The following is a 17,827-nucleotide window of genomic DNA, read 5'->3' as shown; positions in this document are numbered from 1 at the left end:
GATCGTCTAACAGATCTCAAAACGTATGAATCAGCATAATAATCTACTAGGCATACGTATATTATTGAAATGATCACAATTTTCCAAGGTTCATAACAAAGAAAATAACCTACCCTTAGCTTTTAGGTTATTTAGGTTTTAAGGGATTAGACTGAAAATTGCTATACAATAGTACAATAGTTAAAAAACAAATTTTAACAAAAGTTTAATAATTTCGTTTATTCATTTTTTTTAACAGAAAAAGTTTGAATTACTCTGGTCACAGGTTGAAGTAGACCTTGGATACAGTGGATCCCAGTATGCAAAAAAAATTTGAAGAAAAATGGTAAACGAAAGCATTATCTTAAGGTTTGTTCTTATTGATATTTCATCAACACATCTATAATTCAATCTATCCTTTGTTGATTCGATTCCAGGAAAACCATGCTGTACTTTTTTCGAAATGATCAATTGGAATTGGAATTATCAACTAATTCTCAATGATCCTCGTAACCTACGTTCATTCTTGCAAGTTTGAATCACAAGAAAGCACAAAGTTTATCTTTAGGTATCCAACTATCCATAGCCTACTGTACTCGGTGAATTGATAAACAAAAACTCTCTAAATGTAATATAATGTTTTATTAACTGTTTAACAAAAGCATAAAATACCAAATCTATTTTCAAATTTTGATATCCTCCAGTGTAACATTTCTTCTTTATGTTCTGGTTTATACACTTTCCTTTCCTTATAACCAGGTGATTACAGCAAACAAATCTTCAATGTATAATTAGAAACAGAAACTAAATATACTAAACGTTCTTTTGCAAAAGACTACTTCCTTACTTCCTTAATAAGAACGCCAACTTTCAGTAAGTATTTTGTGACGTCGCTAACTTAGTTTCCTGATAAAATTTGTGTGGGCTGCTTTCTTGTACAAAGCCAAACAAACCTCACAGCAATTGCACAAAAGAAAAAAATTAAAACAATAGCTTTGCATTGTTGAGCTCAAAATTGCGTAGGTTTATGACACATGAGCTGTATCATCAACAGATTTTTTAAAATCGATTCTATATAATCGTTTAAAAAACAACTTTTCACCATGAAATGAAAAAATAAAGCAGAAAATCTAGATGCTCTAGTCGATTTAATAATATTTTTCACCTACTTATTGACTTCAATAGAAAATCTATTTTCAATCAAACTACACTAACAATATTGTATGAGCTAACCTAATTTCCAGGTAAAACTGTTACTGCACTTATATGTTTCATTTATTTATTTATTTATTAAGCTACATACAACATAATCCAGGTAACCTACTCTCATTGCTGATGCTAATTTATTTTTTTTGTAAAAATGTACATTGTACAATGTTTTTTCTGTGTAATGACGTTTGCTCTATGACGATTGTCGTAAATTTTCTAACCGGTAAAATCTTTCACTTTGCAATAACGTAAATGAAAAGCAAACATTTAATAGGCTACACTTGAAAACGCACTTGCGATAAAGTGCTACTGAACTGGCCGACCGCGGTCCGAATCCGGATCTTCTGAGTGTTAATGTTGGACCTCGGGCTTTCGGAAGAATAAGCTCATTGCCACGTTTCTGGGCACAGATTTCTACTAGTCTTCTGTGATTATCCTAGTAGCTTGGGGCGGGGCCCTCCAACAGTGTGTGAAAAATCCTAGAAGAGTTACATTTTGGTTCGTTACTATCATTGATACTTTACCTTTCGTGGTTGCGTATGAAATAATTTATTCACCGGACCGCTAAAAGCATTCAATTTGTCACACTGGACCTTTATTAACATTAGTTGGGTAACCCTGGTATACACTAGTATACATATGCAATGGTGGACCAGTAAGTTTACCCAAATACTTTCTACTTGCAAATATCATTAATAATAAAATGAGTTGATTGTGTTAAATTAGTTTCCATGCCTATTTCACAAAATGTATATTTTCAAACATCCTACAGCTTATGCTGTAAAATCACAATTTCTGTTTTATGAGTGGAGCATTTAGCTATAAGTATAAAACGATTACGTTTAAGTTATCAAGCATTGGGCTACTAAACGTTACAAAGTAACAAATTAAACTCCAAAAAGATAATAAAATGCAGTTCCAGTACCAAAAAAATCCACAGCCATGTCAAGGTTACAATGTCATTGCAAAGCTTTTAGCTATTAGATTGTAAGTTAGTTGAAAGTCTAGCTGTTAGTTGAAACAAGATATGTAACAATCATATATAGAACACACAACATTGCAATCTACATTTTAAGACGACTGCAGTTCTCACGTCTGCTCGTTTTGTTTTTTCTCTAAGTGTTTTTGAAAAATTAATATAATGTTTGTATTTATGCCGAGGCATTATTATCGTGCAATACTAAAAATGCATAAACGATGATAAGATACGACACAAACACAAAACAACACAATTTTAAGACGCAAACAACATAATTTTAAAATATTGCGTAATAATAACAATTACATCTTATTCATAAGAAGATGGTAATAATACCGTAGGCCTACAGGCGTACAACTGTGAAAATTATTTTAAGGTTTTTAAATTTATAATAAACAATATTTCAGACACGGTTCAATTTAACAGAATGTGCAGACGTTATCAACTACACTATACGTAAAATTTTAAGCAAAATAAAAAGTTCTCAGGAATAAACTCGCTGCGTAAGATTACATATGGTTATAGCAGTTTGGCTTATTAGTTTGAAAGTATGCTTCAATCATGAGCTTGAAAATCTTCTGCTGGGAGCTTTAATAAAAGACGTTGAACACGAACTTGGTTCTTTTAGCGAAAGTTGTCATAGAGGTCAAAGGCTGCAAGGTGAGCTTCCATTGTGGTGTAACAAAGCTGATACAGCTCCTACAAAAAATTTAACAATTAAACTATGCATTGACATAAAAAATCGAATTTTATTGTTTGTTAAACAAAAAACAATGTTTGCAGTTAACAGTTTACAATATGTAACTCAAGAAATATGTGAAATATAATTTTTTCGATAATATTTGATGTATATATAATATAATATCAAACATAAACAGGAAATGCTATTAATATTACAAAAAGTGCTCAATGCCAAGCAAAGCGAATTACATCAAATATATCTAACATTCGATAATGTTTAACTATTTCTTCAATTTAAATACAGCTTTTAAGCAGTGATATTTTTTCAGTGCCAGAATTTTGCTTTATAACATCCCTTTACACTTAAAATAACTCTTTGTGCAATGAATATATTGAATTATGGATCTTCAAAACATTCTTTGCACCATATGAAATCGTTACTTACCACAGAAGATACAAGTCCAGGTCTCATGTCTCTCAAGTCCTTGACTGCTCGAAAGACGTCGACCTTCTGTTCTACATTCCATCTCTCGATGAGATTTAACAAAGCACTAAACACCCCAGTTTGCTTCAAGCCGTCACTGAAATTTGATGTGTGGTCAGAAAGGTTAAGTTGCTCGTATTTGAGTGTTTAATTCATTATATTCAGTTTCTGCCTTCAAATTTAGAAAAACCGATACTGAAGGGTCCCCAAAACAGTAACTAAAGCCACCACTGTCATGGTTAGGATGATTTAAAATGCAATTAGCCATTAGAATACTTGATAAGGTTAAAACAAAAATTTGCATTCATTTATACTTTGTCTGGTCAAAACGAGTAAATCAATACAATGTAAAGAATTATTGCTGACGTAGTTGGTCAGCAATAATTTTAAAATATAATATAAAAATAATTATTGTTGATGTTGTTGGTCGATCTGCCAATCGTTTGACCTGGTAAGAGTCCTTCCTTACATTTTGCTTACACATTGTACAACAACATTATTTGGCGTTTTCGCCTATGACTATAATATATATATTTAAATATGTTTTGTAGCATATTTCAAGCAACAATTTGCTTATGCATATGAAGCTCATAAAACTGGACACGGGTTAGACTAATACGTTAAACTTTGTTTCGAAACGTTTGGTTTGCCGTATTCACCACACAAGCACAAAAATGCAATGTGCGATTTAATCAAAGCACACAATGGATGTCACGTGACTAACCTGCAGTGGACCAGCATGTTTCCTTCAGCCAGATCGTTGTTAAGCATCTTTGCGTCATTGATGACGTGAAGAATATCTTTACCACTAGGTGGCTCCCCAAAGTTTGACCAGTTTTCGTAATGAATCTGTGTCACTCGAATCTAGAAGGAAAACAAAGAAATATGATGACTTTCAATTGATTTGAAAATGTGATGCATTAGCCTAATGAAAAAGAACACATTGTACATTCTATTTCAAACAATATTCAATTAAGTGACTGAAACAATAATAAAAGAAGGTTTATCAAAAATATCTTGATTTCTATGACTGTTTATGTTGAATCTTAGGTATCGAATTTTAGCAGCAACCAACATTAAATTCTATCTGGTTGTCGTCATGAAATAATGTTTTTCTTCTTCATCCACGTCTTGCCAAAAATATGAAGGTGTAGCATTTTATTTAAAACCTGACAAATTAATTTGTTGAGGAATTGCATGTTACCTCTTTGCATCGGTAACACATGAACCGGTGTGCAAATAATTAGCGTTACCTTGTTGCACAATTAATGTTACTTTTCGTTTTGTCTGCCCATTCGCTAAATGTCTCGCCAAAACAATGTTTTGCTAGACCGCGTCGAACTCAATTAATCTTTAATTTTCTTTTTGTTGATAAATAGAGACGACAGCAATCGACTGCATGTGTTTAGTTCATATGAAAGGTTTCACGAATAACACAACGAACGTACTGTGAGATTCTTCCTTGAAAGATCAAATCGCCGCAAAATGCAATGATTCCAAACCTCAATTTCGTCTACGAGTTTGATATTCAATGTTTTTAGAGACAGTTCAGAGCCTACATTTCCAATCGGCCAATAGCAATAACACATTTCCTGAAAAATGAAAAGTATATATACTGTAGCCAATATTAAAGACAATATGTTAAGAACTTACATATTTATTAATGTTAGGAAGAAATGTAAGGATAGTTGCTTTTTAGATAGAATGATATAGACTGGTTCAGCAGAGAATGATGAATTGATTCGAACGTTGCAAAAGTAGCCTATTATAGGCTATTGTATAAGTTGCAAAAAATTAGTGCATTGTTGGCAATGCTAGTAAGTCTACGAGAATGTTTACTGAGGCAAAATTCGAATGAATCTCTGTGTGTTTGGCATTGTTTTCTCAGAGTTTATTTAATATCCTGTTATTATTCGAATACCTGGCCACGTTCCTCCAGAGGAGTAAGCATAACAATTATCTTTACATCACATTCCAAGACAGCTCTCCAGAAGTTCAAAACTGTATTCGGCATTGGTCCTTGGGATGCAATCATTCTCTCAAAACAGAGATATTTCTGTTGAGGATTTGAGATAAGTAAATACGAGACAACAAATAGTTTTGTGATATCCGTTGCGAAAGTCTTTAAAAAGTAGAAAAATCACCTAACTTTTGAAAACTAAATACTGAAGTTTTGGGTGTTTATCAGGATTATTATCTTTTTTAGCATCAGTTGCAACGTTCACCTGATGAAAGTAAAAGGCAAAGACTAGATAGAAAAACAAGCATTTTTACGATTTGCTGTTAGAGTTCTCTTTTACAAAGTTTCAAAAAAATAACACATGGCAATATCATGCATTGTCACGCAGACGCGAAGAAGTGAGAGCTCAGTAAGATACTGTAATCAAATATATCAACAAATGCCAGTTTTAATTACAAATGTTGCCTGCAATGTGAGACAGTGCTTTACACTTTGAATTTACCTATAAATTTCAAAGATGTTTTTTTGCATTTATACCAATTCAATTTAGTGTATTCTAATTTAGTCTTCCAGATGCAATACAAGAACAAGAATAGAAATATCCACTCAAGAGCTTTCGCATAGTTTTTACCACGATGTAAGTAAGGCTTGTTTTTATTAGGTTATAATTCGATCAAGCAAACTCTGTCAAAGCTTCGAACTCTTTCCCGGTTGATAATTTTATTGTTATTGTAAAACTAACTGACAAAGCCCACCTCAACGTAGGAAGCGTTTGCATACGGGATGTCTTCATCATGAACTTCTTTGCTGAGAACAACTCGTGAATGATCATCTGTAAGGCAAATATTAGTTAAAACAAACTTAGGGTAAAAAGGTAAAGGCGAGTCTCATGGTTGAATCCAAGCATCGGGGTTTGACAAGATAGGGTTCTCATTATAGTAAGCCTTCGGCACTAATGAAAGTAAAGTGGCCAGTTCTTTTCCCTCGGACGCCTTTCCTTCAGCAACTACTCCCACCATGGTTAGAGGTGAGCAATGTATTTTCAACAACCTGTTTAATACATAAGTATTATGTAGGCTAATTTTCTTCAAAGGTTTTAACACATAGCTATTGTACGTACCCACTATAACACTGATTAGTGCAATCTAGTGATAATGTTCCAAGCTTACATGGCATATTGGAGGTCGTTCTATTCTGATCTTTGTAGCTATCTTGAGCTCCAAAGCTCTGTGATTTCTTTAGTGGTGGAATGCAATCCAACATGGCAAATTGTTCAGCACTCCTTAACAATTATTGTATTTTGGCAATCTTTATAGGCTAAGTAATTTATTCTAATAGATAGCATTCATTTAACGTACGCATTGCGAACGTAACCTACAGATAAACAAACAATAAAATAAGGAAGTTGTAACAAACAACAACCAAATAAAAAAAGACAGTAGTTTCATATTGATTTTGCTTTACAGTATTTTGAAAATAAATTATACAGATTAATTAACTTATAGCACTAATAACCAAATGCTCAACGTAATCTCTTTAGCAACACTCACTTTGCTTCAATTTCGCTCAAGACAACGTTAAACTCATTGGTATTGTAATCTGTTTCTCCGAACAAATATATCTCTGCCATGACCTTGTGAAAAAACACGTACTGGATCTGAAGAAGACAGAACAATCATTGTAAAATAATAAAATGTATGAAAAAGAACGCTGCGAAGGGATTACCATGGAATCATCAGCTTTTTTTTCGTTAGCTAGGATTTCAGGATTTTATGAGCAAAGGCTTTGCTTATAACATCCTGCAATCATCGCCTCAGTACGCAGTTGTTTGCCGCAGGCGCTTCCTATCTGCTTAACTTATTTTCTTAATTTATGATATGATACGTTTCTTGCCTGGTGGAATTAATCGCCATGTGATGTGCCATTTTCCCTTGCTTTGCCGTTTCTTCTTATGCATTTTGTTTTTCAATTCATTGTGTAGATCAGTTATTTACTTTTAATGTAGATTTAAAATCAGTTATTTTTCGTTACTTGAAAAGGGCTAGCATGTGCATGGCCGAAAACGTTCGTAGTTTATAATTTATGTTCACTTTAATGTATTATGTTCACTTTAATGTATTCCGTGTGTTTGCTTGGTTTTATCTGTTTAGGGTTGAAAAAAAAAATAACGTCATTGCTATTAGGCTACTCTGCGTGGTATGCTTTACATACGTTGCATTTCATTATTCAAATGTGTAAAGAAAAGTAGCTTTCGAGTTTAAAATTCTCTAACTTGACAAAGAAAAAATTTACTTTTGTCTTCAGAAATTCAATTTTAAAGTTGTAGCCAAAAGCGCTGTGAAAATATTGCCCACAAATCTGAATTTCACTATTTTTGAGAATTTTGATCAGTTACTGTAGTTCGAAGTTTAAAAAGATTGAAAATGCTTGACCCAGTTTGGTATTGTTATTTGTTTGTCTATAAATTTATACACAGCGCGAGTCCGTTACACCATTTTTTTAAATAGACAAGTCGTCGTAATAATTACATTTTTCCATATAATTACTGATGTTCTGCTTCTAAGTAAGTGCTGAAATATTGTAAAGGCATTTGAAAAGCTATTGAAAAAATGTTGTAACACATTTTTTTCTTTCAAATCGAGGTTGCAAACCCGATGAAAAATAATATGCTTTGTTTTTTTCAAGTTGCCTAAATTGCACACTACCATGAACCAGCTAGAGTAGTTTTTTAGAAACGCTACCACTTTTGAAAGTACTTACATTAGTCTGTACCATGTCACAACGGTTCCGTCTCATGTTTTTCACAGTTTCATAAATATTTATAGAGTAGCCAGACTTCATTTCTCGAATGAGATAATCTATTCCGATGAACGTGCCAGTCCGTCCTGCCCCAGCACTGAAAAGAATAAAAAATTGACATTTCCCAAGCTTCTTTACTTGCGCAAAATACTGTGCTTAGTTTAATGAATGTCGGAGGGTCTTTTGAAAAGTACAGGGGTTGGCAAAGTGACAGCATTCATTTTAATTAAACGATAATAAGAATAACTAAATACCCGATTTTAAAAACTCTCAAGTTGTATTTTTAAAACTTAAACTTCACCCAAATCTTACTTAATTGAATGATCAAAGCAGCATTTTGCAAAAACGTTTACTTCATAATAGGAACACAGTTTTGACAACACCAACCGGTAGTGAGTGTAAAGTATTTTAATTCATGATTTGTTACAGCTTTGCAAAACTTTAACTTCGTCTTTCTCAAAACTATTTTTTTGTAATTTAAGCAGTTTTTGATCTTAAGTTTAAATTTTTTAAACACAGAAAGCTCATCTTAGTGAAAACTTAAACTGCTTGCACTTATCACAAAGTCCCTATTCAAGCACTTGCTAAAAATCAAATTTAACATAGTGCTTGGTGGTTGCAGACTTGTAAGTTTTTCTGTGCCTATCCACCAGAGATATAGGCCTACTCTATAAACCCTTGACAGCCTGTTTCACCCTAAAAGGAGGATCATCAGAAGGTGGCAACAACTGAAATTGGCAACAACTGACATAATAATAATCATTTTATTTTTGTCCATTATTACAGCATATACCACATTTCACAATGGTATATGTACTGCAATAGCGTGTAGACATTCAGTATTCAATTAAATAATTAAAAAGGGGTTTGACACATTTAACCTTAAATAAACGTAAAGTTTGTTAAGGGATCCACGTAAAGCAGATACTTATGCGTCGAAAATTTAAGAAAAAAAAAATAGGTTGAATACTTTAACATATTAACGTTCACCTTGTAGAGTACAAGTCAATTCAAAGAGAAACAAGAATTTATTAGCTAAACTTCCATGTTAGATCAACTACAGCATTAATAGTTTTCAAAGTTTTCATGTCCAGCTTGAAATTATCTTGTTGCAGATCGCGATTTCGGGTATTAAACCCTCTTCAGTACAACTATATAAACAGGCAGCATAGTACAGTAAAATTTACCGCAGTTCACTTTAGAAAATGACAAAATTGTTATGTGGTTGCCAAGAAACGAATTAGTCTGCGAAATTAGTCTACGAGCAGTAATAATGACAATTTTTATGCAAATTATGAAGGTAATTGGGTCATACAATGTTAAAAAAAAAATACATTAAAAGCATTCCGGGAAGTATTTAAATTCTAGCAAAAATGGGGGTCAGTCAAGCTGACATACGCCCAAATCTGAGACCAGTCAAGCCGGCCTGCTGTAGAATGATCCGAGCGAACGAGATCAATGACCGAAATCGCGATCTGCAACAAGATAATTTCAAGCTGGACATGAAAACTTTGAAAACTATTAACGGTGCAATTGATCTAACATGGAAGTTTAGCTAATAAATTCTTGTTTCTCTTTGAATTGACTTGTACTCTACAAGGTGGACGTTAATATGTTAAAGTATTCAACCTATTTTTTTTTCTTCAAATAAATAAACAGAAAAAAAAGCAGTAGAAACCTATGCAATCATCTTGGTAACTGCTCAAGCTTTGACACTTTGATAGAAAAGCTGACAAGCAGCAACAAAACAAAAAGTAACTCACCTGCAATGAACAACGATTATATCATTATTGACTTCTTCATGTTTGCGCAAGACGTCACAATGGAGTCGTATAATTCCAGTTGTCGTCATGGGAACACCGTGATCAGGCCATTCCGTGTATTGGAACTGTGTGATGATCAGTCGTTCGCCCTTTTAGAAATTGTATTTGTATTACTCTTTTGTGTTTGTCATTATCAGAATGAAATCTCAAGTGAAAAAGCAAGTTTTTAACAAGCAATTCAAAGATTTATCATACATCGATTAATATTAATAAATGTTCAAGTTCGGATTCGTAATTCGTAGTAGGCTTGGTTTTGATAACATCATATCAAACAAATCTTTGAATTCACTTTCCAGGATGTCATTAAAAACTTATTTTTTGCTCATTGAAGAAAAAATAACTTGGACAGATTTTAATAGGTTCTAAAGTGATTTCTTGATGCAATAGCATTAGATGGGCCTACTCCTCTACTTGTCGTTAAAATACGAAATTAATATCGAAGTAATCCGATTGAATACTTTACCAGGCACAATTTTTAAAAGTTACATATCTTTTAAAACCTTTGTTTTATTTTTCAAGGTCATTTCAAAGGTTCTGATCACGTAACAACCCTTTTCAATTTCTTCCACAGACGTTATTGTGAAGTCATCAGTCTCCAGCGTAGAATCTTTATCCGGCCAATACATTTCGCATTTATGCTGAAAAAAATGCGCAAATTGAAAAACATTGTTGTTGCTAAAGTACTTTGAGTCATTGTCATCGATCAGCAATGCACAACCTGCGGCCGTACGACTGCATGCAGCCGTTATGAAATGTGCGGCCGGCCACAAGTCATTTTAAAAAAATAGGATTTGACGGCCATGCTTGCCCATATTGAAACAGTAGTGGAGGAACGCAACATACAATAGTCACAATGCTTAACTATTTGAATGGTGATATCACATAAATACAATTGTTACTCAGTAAACTAGAGTAATTTCTAACCCATGTAACAATCTGAATAAAAGTCTGCAAGAAAAAACACAGCAATTTGTCTCATGTACAAAAAAGTACTTGACTTTCATGACAAACTTCATCTCCTCAAGAATCATCTCCAGCAGCGTAATTTCCATTTTGAACAAGTGGCGGCTCTGATTGATATCAATGAAATTCAAACTGATGGAGTTCTACCGTATAGCCTACTATTCTCGCAACAGACAAAATAAAAGGTTTCTTTTGTTGTCTCTATTGAAGTTTTCGATGTGGTGTTGCAGGATTTCTCAATCGCTTTCAGAATTTGGAAAAAAATTTAAAAACATTAACCCTTTGAAGGTTGGGGGGGGGCTGTCAATTCAACTTTTTTGTATCAACATTTGTATCTCTAAAACCACTGAGGCTGCGACTATGAGACTTCTTGACTTTTCCTAACTTTTATTCACCTCTATTGAGCTGAAATTTTGAGCGAATAAAGGTTATAAATTGAGAGATATAAGGCATTTCTCAGCACATCCTCTGAAATATTTCTTATTCTATTGAACAAAATTTTCCCACCAGCTGGATGAAAGTAATTAATTTGGCCTCGTTAATCAAATGATTCGTTAATCAAATGATTCAAATTGAGATTATGTAAAAAAAATTTAATCACAACATTGCAATGCATGTTTTTCATTACTCTACCAAAAAATACCAAATAACCCAAACGTCATAAGTCACCTCAACATCTCAACGTATATGAGCAGTTCTAAAACTCACATAGTTTTAATTTTCGGATATGCTCAGCGTGAATAATTTTACAAAGTGAATCCCAAGTTTTGAAACCGTGCTTTAAAAAATAACAGAGATATCACTCCTAAAGCATAAGAAGAATCGACAGCCCCCCCCCAAACTGAGCAAGACTCCAGAGAGCCCAACCTTCTAAGGGTTAAAACTCGTTGCTTTTCCACATTTGGTGAAAATCTAGAGTTGTCCATTTCATTATCAAACGGAGCTGGTGGAGTTGAAATATAACGAGCAATTAGTGAAGCTGTTCAAAAACGAAGAAAATCTGCTTGAGACATGGAAACGTGCAATTGAGTATCTCATGCTAAGAGAACTGACAAGAAAAACTCCTGTACTTTTGGAACCACTTGTGTGCGCGAAGCAGCGTTTTTAAACGTCAAGTACCTTGAACAACCAGCACCGAACCAGATTGTTAGACGGCGATCTGTAGTGTCAACTAAGACTGTATCTAGCGAGGTAGCCTACCTGCTTTTGCAAGTTTATCTGCCAACATGCAAGACCAAGAGAGTCATAAGTTGAATAAGTCCTTCTTCTTATACTAGCGTAAACTTATAAAAATAAGTAGGACTCACTGCCGGCCTTACTTAAAAAAAATCAATACACTACAGCCGATAATAACTAAAAGGTTGTACACCCCTGTACAGATTAAAACAATTTTCAGGTGTTAGGGAACAGACAACAAATCACCGTCTTTCAGTCGTAATTCGGTACACAGTTTCAAATAATGAAACAATAGAAAGGTTGTGTTATGCCAGCTTTTTTTTAATGTAAGGTAAACGTCGACAATCGGGGTACAGTATAAAAATACACCCTAAGCGCAAAGCCATTATAATGAATCAGTTGAGATCAGCGATGATACTGGTGATAAAGTGCAATGTTGTTTGAAGTAAGACTATCTAGAAAAAGTGTGCTTTGTTTTGACTTAGATATTATGTTGCTTTGCTTTTGATATTAAACAATTTTGCATTGCTTTGAGCACAGCACAACAATAAAACATATCAAAACCTCACAACGCAAAAAAGCTTCAACTTGAAGTGTATGGTATAAGGCTTAGCCAATGAACATTTATCGGTACTAGTTAGTTATTGAGGTTTATCGGTGGCCTTAGCGTCAACACTTCGACATTCTTCATAAAGCATCATTCCTTTTTCACTTTGATGATAAAAGTCTTTGTCTGATTTTGACTTATCGGTTAGTAAAACCATGTTTCGACTTTGTTTCGCATAAATACAAGAAAAATTTTGTTAGAACAACCTTACGCTATATAAAAAATGTCGGTTTTTCAAACGTTAGTTCTAATGCATTTCTTTTATAAAGCCACACATTGATTTGTAAATAGCATGTACATTGTACAATCATTGTCTCATAATACCAACTTAAAAGTACCACGTAGCCTATTCCCTAAAACAATATTCTCACTTTTATTTTTGCAGTAAATAGTGTTCTCATTAAAACAAACTTTTGTAGTTGGTTCAGTCATATAAAGCAAGCTGAACACCGTACAGTAAACAAAATACCGTTGGATAAATCACCATGACTTGTAGGTGAAGCAAAAACTACTTGAGCAAACAAGCAGTTTAAAATATTACTTTTTTTCTTTCTTACCTTTTCCTTTTCTACAAGTTTAGCCAACATCACGATGACTTGGCATTTTTTCTGCCATATCATGACCCAGAATGCTTCCACGGTGCTCTTGAGTGGTCCTTGTGTTGCAATAAAAATATCAGGACAGTAGTTGCTCTGCAATCACAGTGAGAATTACTTCGTAAAACTTGTCACGGATCTTTACAGGGCCAAAAAACTAAAAAAAACTTTGCACAAAGAAGTAGTTTTTTTTATGCAAAGAACGCATAAGATACAAGTTTTTGTATACAACTTGTTGTAAAAGTGAAAAACTTGCTACTCACTTTCACAGATGGAATTGACTGTAATTAATTTCAGTCATTTATTGTTAACATTTTATGAATACCTGTTGTTTTTTTTAATTGAATTAAGTTATTTTCCTGACTAGAAAAAATAGTTTTGCCGAAAACGTTTGAATTTATGTAGTTACCTTTTTGTTTTCTATATTGTTTTAAATTATGCATTTAAATCCTATCAAGTTGCTATCAATTATCTGTCCATGGCATTCAAGAATTATCTCTCTACCAAAGCTATTTTACTTGAATATGTGATGCGTTGATGTATTGGAGTCCTTTGGAATTCCCTTTTCCACTTTCCAGATTCACTCTAGAATGATCGACTGGAACAAAACGATACAGTAAAATCTATTTTAAGTTGGCTGCAAAGTTCATTGTATGTAATAAACAATCATAGCAAAGAAATTAGTTTTGTGCAATATTTCACAAACGGTGAGCTCATTATTATAAATTTGAAAGAAATGTCTTAGCTTTAAAATATTATTGTAAAATCGTACAAATACAAATCTCATGAAAATGAAAAGTTTACATGTAATTAAAATTGTACGTAAGGAAATATTACAGGATGTCCTACAACAAGTAGGAGTAGGCTACACATGTTTTTACCGGTTGCATATATTAGGTTGTGCAGAATAGACCACAGATTCTTAACCCGTGGTGCAAGATGTGTTGAGTTGGACAACTAAGAGACAACCATGGAAGTGACTGGACGTTGAATCATTATAGTAATAAAACAGCGTGAGAAGCTTTGACCTGTCTACTGGAATTTTAACCCACATTCTGTATGGTAGGCGATTATTAGCTTTCATTAATTCTAGAAAAGGATTCAAAAAACTGGATTTGTGATTTAAATGTGGCGTCAACAAGAAAACCACTGCATTATACAGATTAAGAATAAATTAAAGTTTCAAGTACGTACATGGCAATATATTCTTGTATCTGTTTAGTTTCTTGTGCTTTTCTAAAGCAGCATACTCTGTTGGCAGTTTCAGTTCTGCTGAAAAAGCCTTCAATGCCTTGAAAGTAAAAGTTTGTTAACATGACAACATAGTATTTGTTGTTCGACAAGTGAATTATAGAATAAATTCTTTTAAATTATTCTTTTGATTCTTATTGCTGGTTTTGTGTAGACACAAAACATAAAGATTCAAAGAAAATGAAGGGGTGGAGCAGCAAACATCTATTGGATTGGCCCACGATACAAGAGAAGTATCCACAGAGGATACAAACTGATAAGAATAAATCAACAAGTGAACGAAAAAAATAAGAGTAACCTCTCAAGTGCATGTAGCTTCAGCTTCACACAAAATGAAATTTACATGACTTTTGACTCTTTTTTATTTCTTTAAAAGTAATGTCTAAAAATACATTATTGTAAAAATAGAATGTCTAAATTACTTTGAAAGATTGGATGAAAAAAATATAGTAGTAAAAAGTCTAAAAGATGTAGTGGCTGAAGATGCAAGAAAAGTAAGACCTAAGCAAACCTTAGATGAAACAAAAAAGAGGGATATTAGATGAACCAAAAAGAAGGAAATAAAAGGGTGTAAACCCAGGTTTATCGTATCAAACCAAGGACGCTTTAAGTAGAATGTATATAGTATATTCATGTGTTATAAGCATTTTGATAATACAAACGAGCATTTCGGGCCGTTAGGTTTTCAAATTTTTTTATATATTTTAATGAGAATGTCAATACATGTCTTTAATTTGTTTTGGATGAAATCCACTAAAACGTACCATATCGAGGCATGAATTAACATTAATCCAAGACTGATTCGTATGCAATTGAGTTCATTCAAGCAAAGGTAAAAAATGGGCAAAAAACGGATTTGGCATAAGAACAAACAGCAGTTGAACTACATAAACTTAGAGCCTGATTGAAGCTGGCCAGTTAAGATGGTTGATTGTTAAAAAGTAAAAACTCACCGAAAATTGATTACTTAGCACTCTGCTATCCGCGTCAACTAAACGAAGATATGTTGTATGAAAACTTTCCAGCAAAATTTCCGCATTACTTCCTGGGTCAGAAGTCGTGTTTCGTACGTTTTCGTAAATTCCATCCATTGTAATGTCTTCTGTGGAGTCTTAAACAAGTTTAAATACTTTACTATTGCAGTTTATACAGGAAGCTACGCTGTACGTTGCTTCTCATAAGTTTTGTAAAACGCATTAAAATAGCAGTGTTGGTTTTGGATGTTTATCGTCGGACTGACCAACCTTGATAGGTTATTCCTGATAGTTTCGCATACTTGTAGAGGCTTTTGACGCAGGGCCGGTTACCGAGATTAACAGAGTAAAGCTTCCGATTGTTGAAATGTTGTTGCCGGGGTATTATTCTATGTATTAGGTGCCGCTGAATGGAGAGCAGTCCTTATAACTTGTACTTGTACGAAAAACCGATATACAGTATATATATTTTTTTAAAACAGAAATAATAAATGTGTACAATTATTACTTCGATTGGCATACACAATAGCAGCATCTTCCTCAAGGACCAAAATCTTTTTATTTCTGTAATAAAATTATCTTAAATTAGACAAACCCCGCAAAGAATAGACTTCCCAAGAGTAAAAACTTTAAATAGCTTATCAGACCTTCGAACTAGCTCAGTGGCCGAGTGGTTATCGCTTTCGAGTCTAGTGCTAGCAGATCTGAGATCGATTCCAAGTCAGGTCATACTTGAAAACTTTAACAATGCAACCGATTGTGCTCTGTCTTACATAAAGCAGTGAATTTAAGTCGGGTAATAATGTGATGATATCCTAAATACGATAAAAATAGGCCTTGTCGCAAATAGACAGAGCGAGAATAAATGAACCATAACATTATTATCAGACATCAAAAACAAAACTCGGGAAATCTATTATCTTTCAAAGAAATATACTTTGAGTTTGAGGACACGTTTCATACCTTCTTGTGCAAAGGGCAAACTATTAAAGTATTTGATATTTAATCAAGTAACAAAATATAAAATAGCAGCTAAGCACAACGCGATTCTCACATCAAGTATGTCATTACTCACCGACGACGAAACACCAACACAAGGATCAAGACTAACAGTAATAGTAGAGCAACGGGAGCTGCTACCCAGCCTGGAAACAGTAACATATTATATTTAGTGTATTTAATAAAGTATATTTCCTTCAATAAACTTTTCAGATGGATATTTAAAATAAAGTGACATAGCAATTCTTGGGATTACATTTTCAAAATCTTCTAATCTTTTAAAACGGGTAATTATTTTCAGGCGGAGCCGCGCATTTGCTAACAGTTTTTAAAAAGTTTTTAAGTTTTTAATAAGCTTTTAAACATTGTGTTGCGCTTTTGCAATTGTACTATGTTATGCTTCTATCCCACTTGATGCATGATTTACTCGGATGTTTCTTCTCTGGGCACTTCAAATTATTTTTTGCCCGTAGTCAAAGGCTTGATCAGTTATGGTGTGTGACTTCTCTACTAAATTGTACAACAGTACTTTAAAATGCTGTCGCTTTCTACTTTTTAAGTCATATTTAATTATTACAATACTGCATTGCGCATAGCTCACCCCTCCGGCGACGGGCATCTTGAGCACTCTGGCAAGGTGGGTGAAAGTACCTAAATGTGCTTCCTTGCGTACCACAAATGAAAAAATCACCACGCTGAATTACTAATATAGAAATAAGGCTTTTTAATCTAAGGTGCGTTGATTGCACTAATGAGACCTTTAAACGTTGCGCGACAAGAAAAAAAAAGTTCTTTCTGCAGTTATTTATTAGCCTACAATAGATGTCTACTGAAAAATGTTACTTTGCTTCAAACCAAATTATACATTAGGCCTACTAGTCTACTTATGATTGAAATGTAATGATGGTATCATGTATTACTGATGCTTTGTCTTTGGGAAGGAGGTTGCTCTTCCTGTACAGGATTGGTAGCAACCATAACCACACCACTGGACACCAACGATATTTTTCCGTCTAATAAAGGTGTTGTAGATATGAGATAAATCCTAAAAAAATAAAACTTGAAGTTAATAATCAAACATTGTTTTGCTTTAGAATTAAGAACACTTTCAAAGAATACTATGGCTGTGAAATGCAGCGTGCTTTCGCATCGACTGAAAACTTATACCAAACCTAAAACTACGGCGTTATAAGATATCGCATTAGCGGTTTTATGAAAAATTGTTTCCAAAATCCTAAAAATAAAGTTATTTGAATTTCATGTTTTACTGTATTTTCTTGCCTTGTTTAGAATTGAAAAAACATCTATAAATGACATATCAAGTTGAGACTAAAAAGTTCAAAAAAA

General features: G+C 33.5%; 1 protein-coding gene across 2 annotated transcripts in view; it reads right to left on the bottom strand.

Annotated features, from left to right (window-relative positions):
* Window positions 1–905: 905 nt before the first annotated feature.
* Window positions 906–17,827, bottom strand: part of LOC145771382 (uncharacterized) — a 39,808-nt gene continuing 22,886 nt past the window's right edge. The window contains exons 13-30 of one of the 2 annotated variants that reach the window (XM_082583138.1): window positions 17,401–17,525; window positions 16,557–16,626; window positions 15,990–16,045; window positions 15,461–15,618; window positions 14,451–14,547; window positions 13,775–13,854; window positions 13,218–13,352; window positions 10,415–10,552; window positions 9,855–10,003; window positions 8,053–8,188; window positions 6,843–6,949; window positions 6,462–6,574; window positions 6,048–6,124; window positions 5,254–5,388; window positions 4,781–4,924; window positions 4,057–4,196; window positions 3,294–3,429; window positions 906–2,866 (exon numbers count right to left, since the gene is read on the bottom strand). In XM_082583138.1, coding sequence (XP_082439264.1) covers window positions 2,792–2,866; window positions 3,294–3,429; window positions 4,057–4,196; window positions 4,781–4,924; window positions 5,254–5,388; window positions 6,048–6,124; window positions 6,462–6,574; window positions 6,843–6,949; window positions 8,053–8,188; window positions 9,855–10,003; window positions 10,415–10,552; window positions 13,218–13,352; window positions 13,775–13,854; window positions 14,451–14,547; window positions 15,461–15,618; window positions 15,990–16,045; window positions 16,557–16,626; window positions 17,401–17,525 — 2,071 coding nt within the window. In that variant the 3' untranslated portion in view covers window positions 906–2,791. Of the gene's footprint in view, window positions 2,867–3,293; window positions 3,430–4,056; window positions 4,197–4,780; window positions 4,925–5,253; window positions 5,389–6,047; window positions 6,125–6,412; window positions 6,575–6,842; window positions 6,950–8,052; window positions 8,189–9,854; window positions 10,004–10,414; window positions 10,553–13,217; window positions 13,353–13,774; window positions 13,855–14,450; window positions 14,548–15,460; window positions 15,619–15,989; window positions 16,046–16,556; window positions 16,627–17,400; window positions 17,526–17,827 lie in introns of those variants that run through there. The other variant, XR_014289200.1, reaches the window with a different exon arrangement.

Source organism: Aplidium turbinatum, chromosome 5 (assembly GCF_918807975.1).
Source record: "Aplidium turbinatum chromosome 5, kaAplTurb1.1, whole genome shotgun sequence".
NCBI lineage: Eukaryota > Metazoa > Chordata > Ascidiacea > Aplousobranchia > Polyclinidae > Aplidium > Aplidium turbinatum.
Note: the sequence above shows the minus strand (reverse complement) of the source record. Positions and strands in the feature narration are given on the sequence as shown.